The sequence below is a fragment of the Pseudophryne corroboree genome, chromosome 12, assembly GCF_028390025.1.
Source record: "Pseudophryne corroboree isolate aPseCor3 chromosome 12, aPseCor3.hap2, whole genome shotgun sequence".
Taxonomy (NCBI): Eukaryota; Metazoa; Chordata; class Amphibia; order Anura; family Myobatrachidae; genus Pseudophryne; species Pseudophryne corroboree.
In genome coordinates, this window is record NC_086455.1 from 150,543,032 (window position 1) to 150,562,038 (window position 19,007).

The 19,007-nt window shown below is 51.0% G+C and overlaps 1 protein-coding gene across 1 annotated transcript in view; it reads right to left on the reverse strand.

The window, feature by feature from the left end:
* LOC134979999 (matrix metalloproteinase-18-like) overlaps positions 1 to 18,064 on the reverse strand; it is a 46,724-nt gene extending 28,660 nt beyond the window's left edge. Inside the window, exons 1-3 of the mRNA XM_063946595.1 lie at positions 17,849 to 18,064; positions 10,262 to 10,412; positions 129 to 310 (exon numbers count right to left, since the gene is read on the reverse strand). Of these exons, the coding sequence (XP_063802665.1) occupies positions 129 to 310; positions 10,262 to 10,412; positions 17,849 to 18,064 (549 nt within the window). The remainder of the gene's footprint in view (positions 1 to 128; positions 311 to 10,261; positions 10,413 to 17,848) is intronic.
* Positions 18,065 to 19,007: the final 943 nt, after the last annotated feature.

Consider the following 19,007-nt stretch of genomic DNA (forward strand, 5'->3'; position numbering starts at 1 on the left):
GCAATGCGCCCATATGTTATCTGTTTGCAGTTTGTACGTGCTTTGTATGGAGTCTAAGTGTTTTATATTGTAAAACTATCCTTTGCCGTAGCTTAATAGTAACTGTGTTTAGGAGTTACATATAATACCTTTAGGGCTTTCGTTAACTCATCTCTGACAAATTTAGCCGGCAGCTGGGCGGTGGTGTTAATGATTTTGTAGGTAACGATGGTTTTCGTCCACTTGGCTCCCACATTGTATGACATGCGCTGCTCATGCTTTCCGCAGCGTGGCAGCTTCATTGCTTCTGCGGTTTCTTCATCCAGTCTACCTAGAAAAATATGTTGAATTGGAGTCTTACTCAAGTCATTTCAGTTTCTATATTACCTTTACTCCCAACTTTATCAAATACATTTTCAGATTAAGGGGGGTATTTATCAAAGCTTGGAGTGAGATAAAGTGGAGAGAGAAAAAGCACTAACCAATCAGCAGGAAGGATACAACCGCAAAATGATTGATAGCGGCGGGCGTTTGGGGGGGCATGGTGGGCTGAACGGGGGTGGGCCGGGATCGTTTTTGGTGCGGCTACTCCGAATGGTGACGGACCACCTAACAGCGCAGCCAGACTGCACTGGCAGGGGTCAACCTCAATTCGGTGCATTCGCAAAGTAATTGCGGACGCATCGGGAGGCGGCGCATCACACATGCTGGGCGGCCCCCAGCAAGTGAGGAGATGGACACAGATCTGGCTGCATATACAGCGATCTGCGTCTATCTCTGAATTAGGTCCTACACTTGTTGTATTGGTGATGCAATGCTATTCGCTTCATAGTATAAAATAAAGTCCCCAGTAGGCATCTGTCTGTCTGTTCGGGGGTAATCTTGGGAACCACTGAACAGATTTTGATGTGGTTTTCACAATTCTCTAGAGCACTTGTTAAAGCAGGTTTAGACATATGAAACATTCATCTATGACAAAAGGGAGCCGAGCCGTGGTGATTTTAGTGACGCAAGTCAAAGAAAAAACATCCATTCATGGGGGTCATTCCGAGTTGATCGCTAGCTGAAAATGTTCGCTGTGCAGCGATGAAGCAACAAAAACGTCACTTCTGCACATGCGTATGCGGCGCAATGCGCACGCACGACGTACTTTCACAACAGCCGATGTAGTTTCACACTTTTCAGTCGCACTGCTGGCCGCAGAGTGATTGACATGAAGTGGGCGTTTCTGTGTGTCAACTGACCATTTTCAGGGAGTGTTCGGAAAAACGCAGGCGTGCCAGGGAAAACACAGGTGTGGCTGGGCAAACGCAGGGCGTGTTCGTGACGTCAAATCCAGAACTGAACAGTCTGAAGTGATCACAAGCGCTGAGTAGGTCTGAAGCTACTCTGAAACTTCACAAAAAAATGTTGTAGCCGCCCTACGATCCTTTAGTTAGCACTTCTGCTAAGCTAAAATACACTCCCAGTGGGAGGCGGCATAGCGTTTGCACAGCTGCTAAAAACTGCTAGCGAGCGATCAACTCGGAATGACCCCCCCATGTGCTTTCGTGGCTTACGCTGCCTAAACTGGTAGAGATCACAAAGACGGACTTTATTTCATATGAAGAGATTGATAAGTATAATCCGGTTTCTCTAGTAAGAGTCCTGTTTACCGATAAAAAAAAATTTCTTCTGTTCCTGTCATTTGTGTGAAAAACTATTCTTTTCCTCAAAGTAACATTCATTTTGAATGTTTGTTTTTCTATACATTTTGCTACATTTTTTTATAAGTTTCGTCTAAAGTCAAAAGAAATGGAAGTCAAAAGGTGTAGGACAAATCGGCAGATGAAGGGGGAGAGGACGGAGTATGTACGGCTGGCTGGTGTGACAGTATACATGGTGCTCACCCATAGTAATGTCTCTGTTGTTGCACCAACACGTCTCTGTTTGAGGAGCTCTTTAATTAAAATTTTAATATTGTATTACCATTATGTCAAGCTGGGAAGCGAATATAGATTATAGTATATCGGATGCTAAAAGAATTCTTTTATCCCTTAATAATAAAACTGACCAAGAATGAGAATCTCGATTGTCCAAACAATTGTCTAGCTGCTGACAGGTCCTGACATGGTAATCTGAGAGTGAGGAGACAAGTAACTCTAACGCTGAGTACACACTAGTAGATTGATCTGCAGATATATCTGTGGAGGGACTGGGCAGTGTGTTGAGTATACACACTGCCTGATCTGTCAGGACTGACATCACGAATTGGGCGGGCCTTTACACGTGCCAGCCCAGTTCAGCTGTCAATCACCACCGTCTGGGGCAGCATTTGTACGGGTGGTCAGCTGACCGCCCATACACATCCAGCGATGCACCAATATATCGGTAGCGTTAATGATCATCGGCTGTGCTGCAGGGCCAACGCGTTATGTCTGTGAATGACAGCGTTTACAGACATATCGTTCGTACACAAAAGAACGGATGATATATCAGCCAGTGTGTACACAACATAAGTGAAAGGACAAATGTTCCTGGTTTGTGGTCTAATAAAGAGAATTCTGCTATGAATTATTATTCATCCATAATTTATAAAAAATAAAACTTTAGCTTCTATAGGTAGTATAGCTATTGTCTTTAAATATTTAAATATTATAAGACCTTGGTTAAAAAAAGCCTGTCGTCATAAAATAAAAATTGCTCCTGTGCAAAGCTGGGGTGGGTCGCTACTCGCTAGTATTAGGATAAAACTAAACAATATGCAACAGCAGCAATATTAATGATACCATGCAATATCAAACAAAGTAATGGTATGATAGGCAGTGTTAATGTACAGTAATATTAAAGGCAGTAGGTATGGTGGGGTGCGGTATGACTGGCCAGCTGTCGGAATCCCGGAACTCAGCATACCGGTGCCGGGAATGCCGGAAGCAGGGTGAGCGCAAAAGAGCCCCTTGTAGGCTTGCTGCGCTCGCCACGCTGCGGGCACGGTGGCGTGCCATGCTATTTTTTCTGCCTCCAGGGGTGTCGTGGACACCCCAAAAGGGAGAATAGTTGCCGGCCAGTCGAGTGCCACCTGGTATGGTGATATATGCGGAGCGTTAATAATTTAATTACTTAATTATTATTATCATTTATTTATATAGTGCCACAAGGGTTCCGCAGCGCCTAACAAAGTACATAAACAAATGAGCAAAACAAGAAAACAGCAACTTACAGTAGAAGGCAGTGCAGGACAAGTACCTGGTGTATGAGCAGTGCTGCAACAGGGGACATGACAATAAAATCAGTAGCGGACCTTGCCACGGGCAAGCAGGCTTTTTGCCCGGGGTGCCGCTGTCCCCAGGGCACCACCTCCACCGTGGCAAGAGCCGCTACTGATCCCCGCACCACTTCCCGGCTGCAGCGGGCGCCGTGGGCTGTGTGGGCGCCCGCTGCAGACGGCTCCACTGACAGACACTAGTCATAATTGACGTCTAGTGTCAGTGCGGTGCTGCTATGGGAGAGACGTCATGACGTCTCTCCCATAGAGAGGAGCCGGCGGCCAGAGACAGAGGGCAGCGTAGCAGCGGTCTGGAAGCAGGAGCGGAGCTGGTAAGTATTATGTAGTTGTTGGTTTTTTTTTTATTGTGTGTGTTTGTAAGCGGCACTACTGGGGCACAGCTACAGGGGGCAGAACTACTGGGGGCACTACTATTGGGGGCACAGCTACAGGGGAGACAGCTACAGGGGAGACAGCTACAGATGAGACAGCTACAGGGGGGCACAAGTAGAGGGGGATAACTGTGGCCACGCCCCTATTTTTGGGGGCGCGATCCATCAGCGCGCACCAGCTCTATTTTACCGGAGGGGACACAAGAAAACTTTCGCCCTGGGCGCCACAAGGTCTAGAACCGGCCCTGACTGAAATAAGCATCAGGATGGCTGGAACTGAGGGTTAGGTGCCATTGTAGGGAGTATGGCATAGATGATGGTCTAAGTAAGAGAAGTTAATGCACATGAAGGGAGAGGGCCCTGCTCATGAGAGCTTACATTCTAAAGGGATGGGGCACACACAGAGGTGACACATTTGGGGTAGAAGTGAGCATAGGGTTAGGATGACAAATGGCTCGCCCTACGGGCGCTCTTCACACCGTCGGAAGGGGCTGCGCCCCTTTAACTCCTGCAGAGACGCGGGACGTCGGGGAGGGGACACAAAGACGCGGGGCGGTGGGGAGGAGACAGACGGGGAGGGGACACAGAGATGCGAGGCGGGGACACAGACGCAGGGAGGGGATACAGAGAGGCGGGGCGGCAGGGAGGGGACGCGGCGAGGCGGGGCGGCAGGGATGGGAGGCAGATACGCGGGGCGGTAGGGAGAGGACGCAGAGACACGGGCGGCAGGGAGGGGACGCAGAGACGTGGAGAGGGAGGGGACGCAGGGTACCAGGGAGGGGACGCAGAGATGTGGGGCGGCAGGGAGGGGACGCAGAGAGGTGGCAGGGAGGGGACGCAGAGAGGCGGGGCGGCAGGGAGGGGAGGCAGATACGCGGGGCGGCAGGGAAGGGACGCAGAGACGCGGGGCGGCAGGGAGGGGACGCAGAGAGGCGGGGCGGCAGGGAGGGGACGCAGAGACGCAGGGAGGGGACACAGACGCGGAGCAGCAGGGAGGGGACGCAGAGATGCGGGCGGCAGGGAGGGGACGCAGAGACGCGGGCGGCAGGGAGGGGACGCAGAGACGCGGGCGGCAGGGAGGGGACGCAGAGAGGCGGGAGGCGACGCAGAGAGGCGGGCGGCAGGGAGGGGACGCAGAGACGCGGGCGGCAGGGAGGGGACGCAGAGACGCGGGCGGCAGAGAGGGGAGGCAGAGAAGCGGGGCGGCAGGGAGGGGACGCAGAGACGCGGGGTACCAGGGAGGGGACGCAGAGACGCGGGCGGCAGGGAGGGGACGCAGAGACGCGGGCGGCAGGGAGGGGACGCAGAGACACGGGCGGCGGGGAGAGGACGCAGAGACACGGGCGGCAGGGAGAGGACGCAGAGACACAGGCGGCAGGGAGGGGACGCAGAGACGCGGAGAGGGAGGGGACGCAGGGTACCAGGGAGGGGACGCAGAGATGTGGGGCGGCAGGGAGGGGACGCAGAGAGGTGGCAGGGAGGGGACGCAGAGAGGCGGGGCGGCAGGGAGGGGAGGCAGATACGCGGGGCGACAGGGAAGGGACGCAGAGACGCGGGGCGGCAGGGAGGGGACGCTTAGAGGCGGGGCGGCAGGGAGGGGACGCAGAGACGCAGGGAGGGGACACAGACGCGGGGCAGCAGGGAGGGGACGCAGAGATGCGGGCGGCAGGGAGGGGATGCAGAGACGCGGGCGGCAGGAAGGGGACGCAGAGACGCGGGCGGCAGGGAGGGGACGCAGAGAGGCGGGCGGCAGGGAGGGGACGCAGAGAGGCGGGCGGCAGGGAGGGGACGCAGAGACGCGGGCGGCAGAGAGGGGAGGCAGAGAAGCGGGGCGGCAGGGAGGGGGCGCAGACACGCGGGGTACCAGGGAGGGGACGCAGACACGCGGGCGGCAGGGAGGGGACGCAGAGACGCAGGCGGCAGGGAGAGGACGCAGAGACGCAGGGAGAGGACGCGGGGCGGCAGGGAGGGGATAGAGACACGTGGGGCGGCAGGGAGGGGACGCAGAGACGCGGGCGGCAGGGAGGGGACGCAGAGACGCGGGCGGCAGGGAGGGGACGCAGAGACGCGGGCGGCAGGGAGGGGACGCAGAGACGCTGGCGGCAGGGAGGGGACGCAGAGACGCGGGCAGCAGGGAGGGGACGCAGAGACGCGGGCAGCAGGGAGGGGACGCAGAGACGCGGGGTGGCAGGGAGGGGACACAGACGCGGGGCGGCAGGGAGGGGATGCGGGGCGGCACGGAAGGGACGCAGAGACGCGGGGCGGCAGGGAGGGAACGCAGAGACGCGGGGCGGCAGGGAGGGAACGCAGAGACGCGGGGCGGCAGGGAGGGAACGCAGAGACGCGGGGCGGCAGGGAGGGAACGCAGAGACGCGGGGCGGCAGGGAGGGAACGCAGAGACGCGGGGCGGCAGGGAGGGAACGCAGAGACGCGGGGCGGCAGGGAGGGAACGCAGAGACGCGGGGCGGCAGGGAGGGGACGCAGAGACGCGGGGCGGCGACGCAGAGACGCGGGGTGGCAGGGAGGGGACGCAGAGACGCGGGGCGACAGGGAGGGAATGCAGAGACGCGGGGCGGCACGGAGGGGACGCAGAGACGCAAGGAGTGGATGCAGAGACGCGGGGGGCGGCAGGGAGGGGACGCAGAGACGCGGGCGGCTTGGAGGGGACGCAGAGAAGCGGAGCTGCCTGTGCACTCTCACCTGTGAAGTTGGTGTAGCGGCCACATTAGCAGGCGCGCTGTCCCCCGTCTCTGGCCTGTGGAGCCGGCAGCCCAGGCCCTGTGGTGTACAGTCCGGGAATCTGGGGATGGTGGGAGGCAGCGTTGTGTTCGGTGTGCGGAGGAGGCAGCGGGTGTCTGTACCGGCGCAGGGGGGGCTATGAAGCCTTCTCCTGCGCCACCCGTCCCTCCTGATGTATATGTCGGCGGCGGCAGCAGTTACAGGCGCGGGTGATGCTGCGCCGTAACTGCAATCTCTTCGTCCGTTGTGCGGACGGCGTCTGGCGGGACAGTGGGTCCCAGGCGCGGCTGCAGTGCGGGAGCTGGCGTTGGGGGTGTGTGGAGGGCGGGAGGGGTGGTGCGGGCTGCGGCTGTCTGGTCGGCCGTGGTGCGGGCGGCAGGGCCCGGCCACCGTGTCCGTGGCGCGGATGGCTGTGGGAGGTGCTGGCTTGTGCGGCGGGTGGGTTCGGTGCGGTGGGTTAGGCTGGGCAGTGTGTGCTGGTGAGTTATGCAGGCGTCGGGGGTGTCTGGGCTGTCAGTGGCTGCTGGAGGGGGGTTTGGGGTGTGTGGTGCGGGTGGCATTGCGGTGTAGGTGGCACGGGAGGGGTCTGTGGTTAGCTGGCAGTGTGGGGTGTCCATGCCCTGGTGGCTTCTGGCTGGTGGGCGGATTATGTGTCTGCAGCTCCGTCCTGCTAGTGGTGTGCTGGGAAAGGGGAGGAGCTGCTAACTCCGCCCACCACTGTGACTCCACCCAGCGTTAGAGGGCCAGGCACAGTCACAGGGCAAATATATAGGAGATGTTTAAACTGTCATTCCTCTGAGACGTGGAGGTATATTTACTAAGATGTGGGTTTTTAGAAGTGGAGATGTTGTCCATAGCAGCCAATCAGATTCTCATATTATCTTCTAGAAGATGCTAAATAAATGACAAGTAGAAACTGATTGGTTGCTAGGGGCAACATCTCCACTTCTAAAAGCCATGCACTTTAGTAAATATACCCCTAGGTGTCTTATTTTGATGATCATCAGCATAAACGCACATTTATGAATATTGGATTTTAGTGTATTAAATCAATTTGTCCGCCATGGTTTATTGCAAATTGAGCAACTAGATGCAATGTTCACTGCTATAATAATTATCGTTTCCAGCAGTATAGGGGGCAAATTCAACAGCTGGTAGGAAATTTAAAAAAAAACGCAGCAAGGGTTTTGGCATTCAATTGCGGGACAGAAAACGGGACGCTGTGATTTTTATAACTGGGCCTTGCTCTGGGGCACCCCGACGGCACCCCCATAAATTAGTCTGTAATTATTCACCTTCCAAAGCAATGTCTTCAACTTCCAGAGCTGGGAGCTGGGTCTTCTGCAGCAGCGGTGAGTATGTAGTGTGTGAGTGTTTGTAAATGTGTGTGAGTGCTTGTGAGTGTGTAAGTATGTGTGAGTGTGCGTGTGTGAGACTGGGAAAACTACATATCCCAGCAGCTCTTGCTCCTACCCAGCAGCCCCCTTAACTCTCAGCAAACCCCTCCCCAGCGGGCAGGGCCGGCTCCAGGCATGTTCGAATAGAGCGGCCGCGCAGGGCGCCACCCTTAATGGGCGCCGCGCGCTGGCGCCGCCATATTCGATGCTGGAGCCGGCCCTGTGTGTGCAGCATTGGCCCGTCCCGCCCGTGTGTGCGCTATGCGCGTTGCGCGGCGCCGGTGTCTAACGTCAGACGCCGGCGCCGCGCAACGCGCATAGCGCACACAAGTGGCCGCCCGCCCGCACCCGGACCCAGGCTCACTCTCACTCGCCCGGCCGCCCGCCAGCACTCCCGCACTCGGACAAGCGGACAGCAGTACTCCTCCCCAGCGCCGCAGGTATTTGGGGGGGGGGGATCCGCACTGTGGGGGCATTTATCTGGCACTGTGGGGGCATTTCTGGCACACTGGGGGCATTTTTGGCTCTGTGGGGGGCATTTCTGGCACTGTGGGGGCATTTCTGGCACACTGGGGGCATTTTTGGCTCTGTGGGGGCATATCTTGCACTGTGGGGGCATTTATCTGGCACTGTGGGGGCATTTATCTGGCACTGTGGGGGCATTTGTCTGGCTCTGTGGGGGCATTTGTCTGGCTCTGTGGGGGCATTTCTGGCTCTGTGGGGGCATATCTGGCTCTGTGGGGGCATTTCTGGCACCGTGGGGGCATTTCTGGCTCTGTGGGGGGCATTTCTGGCACTGTGGGGGGCATTTCTGGCACTGTGGGGGGAATTTCTGGCACTGTGGGGGGCATATCTGGCACTGTGGGGGCATATCTGGCACTGTGGGGACATATCTGGCACCGTGGGGGCATTTATGTATCAGGCACTGTGGGGGCATTTATGTATCAGGCACTGTGGAGGCATTTATGTATCAGGCACTGTGGGGGCATTTATGTATCAGGCACAGTGGGGGCATTTCTGTATCAGGCACTGTGGGGGCATTTATGTATCTGGCACTGTGGGGGCATTTATGTATCAGGCACCGTGGGGGCATTTATGTATCAGGCACCGTGGGGGCATTTATGTATCAGGCACCGTGGGGGCATTTATGTATCAGGCACTGTGGGGGCATTTATGTATCAGGCACCGTGGGGGCATTTATGTATCTGGCACCGTGGGGGCATTTATGTATCTGGCACTGTGGGGGCATTTATGTATCTGGCACTGTGGGGGCATTTATGTATCTGGCACTGTGGGGGCATTTATGTATCTGGCACTGTGGGGGCATATCTTGCACTGTGAGGGCATTAATGTATCTGGCACTGTGGGGGCATATCTGCGCTGTGGGGGCATTTATCCATCTGGAACTGTGTGGCCATTTATGTAGCTGGCACTGCTGGGGGGCATGTCACGTGTAGCTGGCACTGCTGGGGGGCATGTCATGTGTAGCTGGCACTGCTGGGGGGCATATCATGTAGTGTTCCCGCTAGGCGTCTGTGGCTGGGCAGTGTGTCTCAGTGCTCTACCTGGCGCAATGTGTCTAACATGCTCTTATAGGAGGTTCTACCTGGTGCAATGTGTATTAGCTGCACTACTGTGTGGTGTAATGTGAATTGCCACTATAATGTGGCTACGCACCTTCCCCACGAAGTAACTCCCCTAAATTTTTGCTGCGCGCCTTAGGCGCGCACTGTCCATGCTTTAGCGTGTGGAAATGGGAACAACAAGCATTACAATATGTACATCATTTTGCCCACCTAACTTAAAAATGTGCCCTCCCTGTGATCAGCAACCTGCCCTAAAAAGTGAACACTATCATGTGTAGCTGGCACTGCTGGGAGTCATGTCACGTGTAGCTGGCACTGCTGGAGTGCATGTCATGTGTAGCTGGCACTGCTGGGGGGCGAGACCACGCCCACTTTTCCAGAGGCCACGCCCACTTTTCCAGGAGCGCGCGCGCCGAAGGCGCGCGCATGGGGTGGGGTGGGGGGCACTTTTACATTTTCTCGCTCAGGGTGCTAGTAGGCCTGGAGCCGGCCCTGCCAGCGGGAAGATGGACGGTAGTCCACCGGGAGCCGCGGAGACCATCGGAGAGATAGCTTTTTGTTCACGGACTGCAGGATTTTCAGCTCTGAAAACCCTGCAACCATTTTTTTTATTGGTTCATCAGGGGTGCACATACCAACAGTAATCCAAAATTGGGCGCAAGGTAAGCCAGGTTTTTTACCTCGCTCTCAACTGAGATCCCCCCTAAATATTTAGCATTTTCTCTACAAAGAACATTGTACTGGAATTTATTTCTTTGTGATCCATTGACGTTTTTATTTTTGTTGTTATTTGCGTTTAAGCTGGTTCATTTACTATGGATTTTGGAATGATAATACAATACATTCAGAAATGTAAATATTAAAAGTGTGTTATCATGTCACAAAGTATAGCACATTGGTCAGAAATCCTGATGTAACGCTTACCAGTGACTTTCAGTCCATTTTGTCTTTGGAACCATTCCAGTCCACTGATAAACTCCTCTGGGAATTGGTCCTCCGAGATAAAAGGTGTGTCAGGAACACCATAATCAGTAAGGTTCTCGTCAGGAAGATACCCAAACTCGATTAGATAGTCCTGGTGGGAAAATGTGATCATGAGGCAGAAAAACATAATTTAAGATGTTTGCAGTTAAAATGTGTTAATTCCGCAAATGTATCACATTAAGAGGGACCTGTACTACTAAGCAGTGATGAAAGTGGAGAAGTGAGCCAGTGGAGAAGCTGCCCATGGCAACCAATCAGCTGCTCTGTATACTTTTATAGTATGCAAATTAAAAATGTTAGGTCAATGCTGATTGGTTGCCATGGGCAACTTCTCCACTGGCTCACTTCTTCACTTTTATTACTGCTTAGTACATGTCCCCCTTAGTGATGAGGAAGCCCATGTGCAGTCTCTATCCAGGCCCCCTCCTCTCTAGCCGGTAGTGCAGTAGACTGATCACTATGGTCATTAGTAGATCATAGCTGTGTCGGTGGTGCGCATAAGCAAGTCTCTGGGGAAATGACGCTGTGGCCAATTTCCCTGTGATGTTCCTACTGCGCAAGCATGCAACACAGGGAAAATGGCCGCAACAGTTTCCCAGTGATTTCTGCAGCACTTCTGCCACAGATGCGGGACTGTGGAGGGGTGAGTATTGAAAGAATGAGTACAGGGTGTGCGGTGTGGGCCACACGGGGCCCATGTGCACAAAGGGCCGCTATCAGGGATGTACTGCCAAGACTGAAGTCCTGGCCCTGGACACTTGGCAGAGATGGGGGTGGGGGGGCACTTGACAGAAAGGAGGGGGCACCCACTCCTACCACTACTATCCCTGGCCCCCTAAAAAAGCAAAAAAAGAAAAAGAAATCAGGGACCACTATTACTGGTGCACCACCTTCGACTACCATCGGGCCCACCCGCTCAGCCATTCCATAAATATTTTTTTCTTGTTGAGTCGTTGTCCCATGACGTGAGATACACTTAGGAAATAACTAATCAACTGTGGGCCTGATTCAGATATGTACACAACAGGCACCAAAGCAGGGATCTAGGGCCTAGGCTGCGCAGGCAGGAAACTATGTGGCAGGTGCAAAAGCATTGCCGCCGTGCAATGCTTTTTCGCCTGTGCAGGGGTGGTAGGGCCTGACATGCGGGGCGGACTAGTCCTGTGCTGGGTGTCCCCCCCCCCCCCCGCATGTCAGAGAATCTGATCGTAGATGTGCTAAATTTAGCCACCACCCAGAAACGCCCACTTCATGTCAATCACTCTGCGGCGAGCAGTGCGACTGAAAAGCGTCGCTAGACCTTGTGTGAAACTACTTCAGCTGTTGTGAAAGAACGTCGCGCGTGTGCATTGCGCCGCTTACGCATGCGCAGAAGTGACACTTTGACTAAACGCTGCGCTACGACCGAAAACAGCTAGCGAACAACTCGGAATGACCACCTATGTCTCTCTCTCTCTTTAATAAATCTCCTCCCTCTAAATGACCTACAGTATTAAATTGACAGTTATCACCAAGTACACCCTAGTTGGGTTCCCCTGCTTCAGAGCTCCCTCAATTAGCATGTGGCATCTGTAATGTACATACGCCATATACACACTATCAATGGCCTGGCAGAAGTGTCAGACTGCACTAGAGAGAAAAAGCCAGGAACGGGCAATCTGCGGGCAGGACTCGGATACAGGAGGACCGCGAAAGGTAAGTAAAATAACATAGGGATTCAAGAGAATGAGGGCAGGTGAGGGGGCGCAGTGGGGCTCTAGAAGGTGGGACTCACTACAGAGAATGAGGAAGAATTCATTATTATAAAGGTGGCAACATAAACCCAAAGGAAGCACATATTTTATTGCTAAATATACTCAAGAGGGCATAATATTCGCTGACCACCGGTCACAAAACTACATCCCTATTCATTATTATACTGATGACAGACACATTATACAGTATGTAAAAACTAAAGGGGGCCCAGATTATTACTGTACTCATAGAGGGGAAACATGATCGCTATTCTTAAAAGGAAACATTATTACTCTACTAAAGAGGCCACACATTAGTAGAGTAAAAGATTTTGGGGTATATTCAATTGAAGTCGAATTACGGCGTGGTTTCGTCAGTTTTTGGATTCGACACTATTCGACAGCCGAAACCCTCTATCGTCACATTGAATTCGACATATTCAATTAAAAACGAATTCGACACGGCCTCTGTCGTCGAATAGTGGACTTCCCGCCATTTGGAAACATATATACGATATAAAAAAAATATGATATATATGTTGGAAAACGCAGGGATTGTCCTAAAAAACGATTCCACAAGAGAGCTGACTGTAATGGCTGCTCGTCTCCCTGAAGTCTCAAAAACGGGAGAGAGGAGAGAGGAGGGGCTTTGGAGAAGTGTATCCTGGGTAACTGTGGAATCATGGGTACATTTCCCTCAGTCGAATACAGGAAAAAAATATTCTTTAAAAAAATCGATTATATAATACTTGTGGGTCATAAATAGACAAACCAAGTAGATAATCACTTCAAATATAAATAGATATGCTATTAGCAATCAAAAAAACACCAAACAATACATGTTATTAAAATTTCTCATCAGAATAGATATGCCCACTGTCAGTTGTTTTGGCCCATTAGATATGCCCAGTCAGTTGTTTTGGCCCATTAGATATGCCCACTGTCAGTTGTTTTGGCCCATTAGATATGCCCACTGTCAGTTGTTTTGGCCCATTAGATATGCCCACTGTCAGTTGTTTTGGCCCATTAGATATGCCCACTGTCAGTTGTTTTGGCCCATTAGATATGCCCCGTCAGTTGTTATGCCCCCTGTAGTTATGCCCCATTAGATGTGCCCCATTAGATATGCCCCCTGTAGTTATGCCCCATTAAATATGCCCCCTAGTAGTGCCGCTTACACACACACATTAAAAGAAAAAAAAACCCAACACAATGCTCACCAGCCCTGCTCCTGCTTCTGGACCGCTGCCCTCCCTCTCCTCGAAACTATTGGAGATGTCATAACGTCTCTCCCATAGCGCGGCACAGCCACACATGTAACTGCCTGAGCCAGAAGCTGGAGCTCAGGAGTGAGCTCCTGCCTCCGGCTGCTGCTGAGGAGCCGGGCGCCCGTTGGTGGTAAAATCTCAGCGGGCGCTCGGCATCTCCTCTCGTTTAGGAGAGCCTGGCCGGGCCGCATCAAGTGGCTTTGAGGGCCTTATACGGCCCTCGGTCCTGAGGTTCCCCACCCCTGCCTTACATCATATGCTACTCAGTAGTGGATCTTGCCACGGGCAAGCAGGACTTTTGCCCGGGACGCCGCCTTCCGGAGGGCGCCGGCGCCTTCCGGAGGGCGCTGCACCATGGCAAGATCCGCTACTGCTGTGCCCCCCGCTGCCCGCTGTGTCCCCCGCTGGTCCAGCTGGTACCCCGCTGTGAAGGGAACTAGACGCTACCCGTCTAGTTTCCCTTTGTGGAGAGGACCTTTGCTGTGCAGTGCGCGATGAAGTCATCGCGCACCGCACAGCATTGTGGGACTGACACAGACGCTAGGGGTCATAATTGACCTCTAGTGTCTGTCTATGCCAGATCCGAGGAGAGGAGCGACGCCGGCGGAGGTCTGCAGCGGTCGGGAGCGGGGATAGTAAGTATTCATTTCTTTTTTTTTTTTTTTTCAGCGGCGCTATTCTACTGTACAGGGGGCGCAACTGACCACGCCCCCTGTATGAAGCCACGCCCCTATTTCCCGACCGGGGCGCCAAAAGGGCAAGAACCGACCCTGATGCTACTCTTAATAATTACACTCACTTCACATAGAACTGAAGGGTCCATTTATCATTGATTGCAAGAGGCCTTGAAAAGTCTTATTTTCTACAGCAGATAACACTGAAGATGGTGTTAGTATCATTTCTGCAAACATAATTATTACAGCATAAATATACTAAGATGCACTATAGAACATGTACATTTCAATTATTTTGGGGTGGGTGAATTTTTAATTTTAGTTTTTAGTGACGTCCGTATAAAAGACTTTAGTTATACAGCACTGGGGCCCGATTCTGAGTCAGACGCAATGCCGATATCCAAACAAATGGTCAATGGTTTTCAGCTGCGCAGGCGTCTCAGTTTATAAAAGGTTGCACTTGGCAGGCGCCAGTGTGTGTGCGTACAAAGTCGCAGGATCGACTGAGATACACGGACTAACAAATGTATTGAAAATGAACTGGGTGTTCCTAGGCGGCACCTGGGAGGTGGCTATTCAGACGCAGGCTGATAGTCTGTCTTATGGACGTGTAATGGGAGTATCGCAGAAGTGGTCCTGGGCTCAGACGCACCATTGTGTACATTGGTGGCCATACTCTGACAGAGTCTGCAACTAGCATGGGGCCAGTGCAAGTTTCGATGTTGCGGCCGATGATCATGTCTAAAGACGCACCAAGCATTATTTCAGCATCGGAAGATCTAAAGATGCTGAAAGTGAGCAACATTTGACCGCACGGCTGTACACCAGCAGTGGCAAACGCAGGATTTCTAGAGGGGGGTTTCCAAATGCAATCCACAATCTCCCACTCTGCAGAACATTGGAGCAAATACGGGAGTCTGGGGGAATGGTATAAGAACCTAATAACGACCCTGGACATACATGTAAACATTGGTCTTTGTATACACTGTATAGTGTACGGAATACCGTATTAATAATTAACACTATAGATGGTCTACACTAGTATAGGCTGGATCAACCATATTTAATTAATATAGAAGATAATAAATAAAATTATCCCACATCGTGGTAAGGCTCCTGTCTCTTCTTCCTGGTAGCTACTCTCTGGTCCTGTGCACTGATTGAGGAATCAGATCCACACAAACAGCAAACTTGATAGAAGAAGCTGCCACCACTGAGCATGTGCAGCAGCTCTGCTCTGTCTCTTAAACTGCATGATGTGGCAACAGCTCTAGTAATCATATTATATACCATTGCTATCGTTGTCATAATTTGAGACACTTGCCAAGGGGAGGGGGGTTTCCAGGCAACCGGAACCCCCCCGCGTTTGCCTATGACCAGGGAAGGGCTTGTAGCAGCAGCAGTATAAAGTCACTGATGTAAGTCCGGCAAAAGACGCAGGCGATGCAGCGTCTTTCTCAGAATAAGGCCCTTCATCTGATTTTACAGCTTTATTCCCTGCATAAGCATCCAGTACAGTTCTAATGGCAGACGTCTTGATGGGTTTACCGGTTAGCAAGAAGAACCAATGCTAGCATGCATTCTACAGACTGATGTACATTATTGCACTGCAGGGACATAAATCACCACTTGGGTCACAATATATAATTATATGTTATATGTACTGGAGGTGATCAAGCAGAAGGCAGCAGGAGGAATGGAATGTGTTACCTGAAGCCATGTTCCACCTTATACAGTATGTACCAAACAGTATATTGTGCCCTAAAGTCACTGACATGTATCATATTATTGTCATACTGTAACATACAACACAGTTGTGAGCAAAGAAAAGAAAAATGATCGAAAACATTTGAAGTAGAAGATTTTTTATAAAGTATGTGACAAATATATGATAAATTGTGGGCACTGACTGGATGCTATTGTTATACAGTACAATAAGGTTCTTCTTGCACCCTGCTGTCATAACTGGTCTGATATAAAAGCGGGGAGAGGATAGATTCTTGAGACGATTTTAGCTCTTGGTCACAAGGGTAAGAGAACAAAGGGGCAGATGTATTAACCTGGAGAAGGCATAAGAAAGTGATAAACCAGTGATATGTGCAAGGTGATAAAGGCACCAGCCAATCAGCTCCAATATGTAAATTAACAGTTAGGATCTGATTGGCTGGTGCCTTTATCACCTTGCACATATCACTGGTTCATCACTTCCTTATGCCTTCTCCAGGTTAATACATCTGCCCCAAAGAGTGATAAATGGAAGGTGATAACGCATCAGCCAATCAGCTCCTGTCAATTTACATATTGGAGCTGATTGGCTGGTGCGTTATCACCTTGCACTTATCACTTCTTTATCACTTCTCCAGGCTTAATACATCTGCCCCAAAGTTTGATTTGAAGGGTAAAATGTTATAGATCTCCATCCTTGGCCTTTCTAGACTGATTGTTGACTTAAGCTGGGTACACACTATCCAATAACGTCTGCCAGTTAATTAAACGCTCCGATACGAAGGAGCAATTATTGGATCAGTGTGTTCCCATACACACTGAGCAATTTCTAGCTCAGTGTGTACTTTCTATAGCTCTCCTTAACAGAATCAGGTGGTAGGGAACGAGATAGCATGTGCAGCACATCAGAACCTGACCTGGCCATTGCAGGAGTGATTAACGCCATTTATCAACTAACGCTGGGTACACACTGCAGACCCGTCAGTGGGTGCGTACCCCCGATATTTCTTTTAATGACATCGTTCACAGACATATCTCGTCAGCCCTGCAGCACAGCTGATGGCCGATAGATTTACAGATTGAAATGCCCACCTAGTTGTGACATTGGACGGACGATTGGTAAGTGTGTATGCACTTATCAATTATCAGATAGGTTGGCGGGCGGCCAGGTGTATTCCCAGCCTACATTCCTGCAAGTGCACACACATTATCCAATTATCGGGTTGATCGCTTCATCATTGGACAGTGTGTACCCGGCATTACACCTTGGGCGGGATGTATTAAGATACATCACCGCCCCTCGCTGTTGATCGCATATGTACTAATATATGCGATCAATATCGCAATGCAGTGACGGAGGCCCCCCGCGATACCTGTGAGGTGGTCTGCGGGGGGTCTCCGTCACCTCCCAGGGGTCTCCACACTGCCTACACGCCGGGAAGCAGCAGCAGGCTGCCCCCGGCGCCTCCTCCTCCCCCCTGCAGCCAGAAGGACCTCCGGCTGCGTTGTTAGGGGGAGGAGATTACCTTCTGGTACCAGGGCAGCCTGGAGGAAGGTATGCCAGGGGGAGAGGCGTCTACGGCGGCGGGTTGTGGCGGTTGACGATAAGAAGCCCATAGGCCTCTATAGGGTATCGCCATCCAGAGATGGCGATATCCTGGACGGCGAAAAACCGGCGGTTGGGTCTTAGTACATTTGAAAATGCGGTAAAACCCCCGTTTTCGGGGGTTTTACTGCATTTTTCCTTTAGTACATCCCGCCCCTTGTCTTTGTCACAGAACATTTATCATCTAAGAAACAGCTGAGATGGTGTCACAAACACATGAACTGAATGATTTTATACCGGTCATAAACTCTGAGGCGACCTCTAAACTCTTAATTATAAAGAAGAAAATACAATAGTCTACATAATACTCAAGTTTCCCGATGCATATTGATGTAATGGCATCAAACTGATTATTAGAAATGATGAGATCATACCTATTTATACAGGTATTATTTACAGAAATATAAATGTATTACTGATGGATTATATAAAAATATGAACTAATTTCCATTGGTATGTAATATTGTCCTAATTGTCTTCTGAGATACTTTCACTTATTATGTTTATTATGAAGTTCTTACCGCTGCTAGTTTAAATTGCTCCATGTCGATCTGGACAGCTGTCTCTGGCTTCATTCCACGAGGCTGAAGTATGGGTGCAGCATTGATTTCTGCCGATGAAATATCACTGTGGTCTCCATTTATGATCTCTTCAGAAATTGGTCTAAATGACCCAAAAGGTAAGATGAGCAGCAAAGCTATACAAGCTGAATAGAAGAGCAAAACTCTATGAACCATGATCCTGCCGGTGGGTCTTCAGACTGGGTATTGGTGTGTCAGGGTCTTGTGTTCTTAACCTAGCTGTACTTTAAACCTGTCCAAACAGGTTGGATGTACTTATGTACTCACAGTTATCTCAGCGCACAACTGCAAAAACAGTATACAGAAAGGAAGAACAAACATAAAAAACAAGAACATTTTGAAAATATGAAAGATTTAAAAAATATATATAGATTTTTTTAATCATTTTTGGTCACGTAACCTAATATCACACATTTCCCCCCTGTAGGATCAGACAAGTTTTCCTTTTTTTTAAGTCACCAATATATTGCCAAAGTTAGTCTACAATTTGTAACATTACTAGGGATACCTAATGTGTGTGCTTTGTTAGGAGTTCTGTTTGCTCATATCTATCATAATTAATTATGTATATATGAGTGTAGTGTGGTTATTATTTCCACTGATCAAATATTTTTTTTAACACCTGTAAAAGAGAATTCTACTCTCCTTTTTTTAACTTTATTTATTTTTTTTAACCTTTTTTTTTTAGAAATCAGACTATGGCTCAGTAAAGTAAGGTAGCAAGACCTCTCACGTGTGTAATGTTCTCTTTCATTTTAATTTATTACTGTGGGGGTGAGTGCACTTGTTTTATTACTACGGGTGCCAATGTGTTTTATTACAGTGTGAGCCCATGTGCTTTATTACTGCAGGGGCCAATGTGATTGCTTTATTACTGTAGGGGGGAATGCATTTGTTTTATTACAGTGGGAGCCAGTGTGTGTGCATTTTTTTTTGTGGGGGGCAATGTGTTCTTTTTTTCTGTGCCACTCCAGCGTGTGACTGAGGCTGCAGAAACTCCCGCCACTGAGGGACAGGGATGACTTTGAGCTCCTGTCTCTGCTACTGACAGGTAGGGGTTAGTGCTTTTTTTTTCCCTGTGGGAACAAATGTGTGTTAC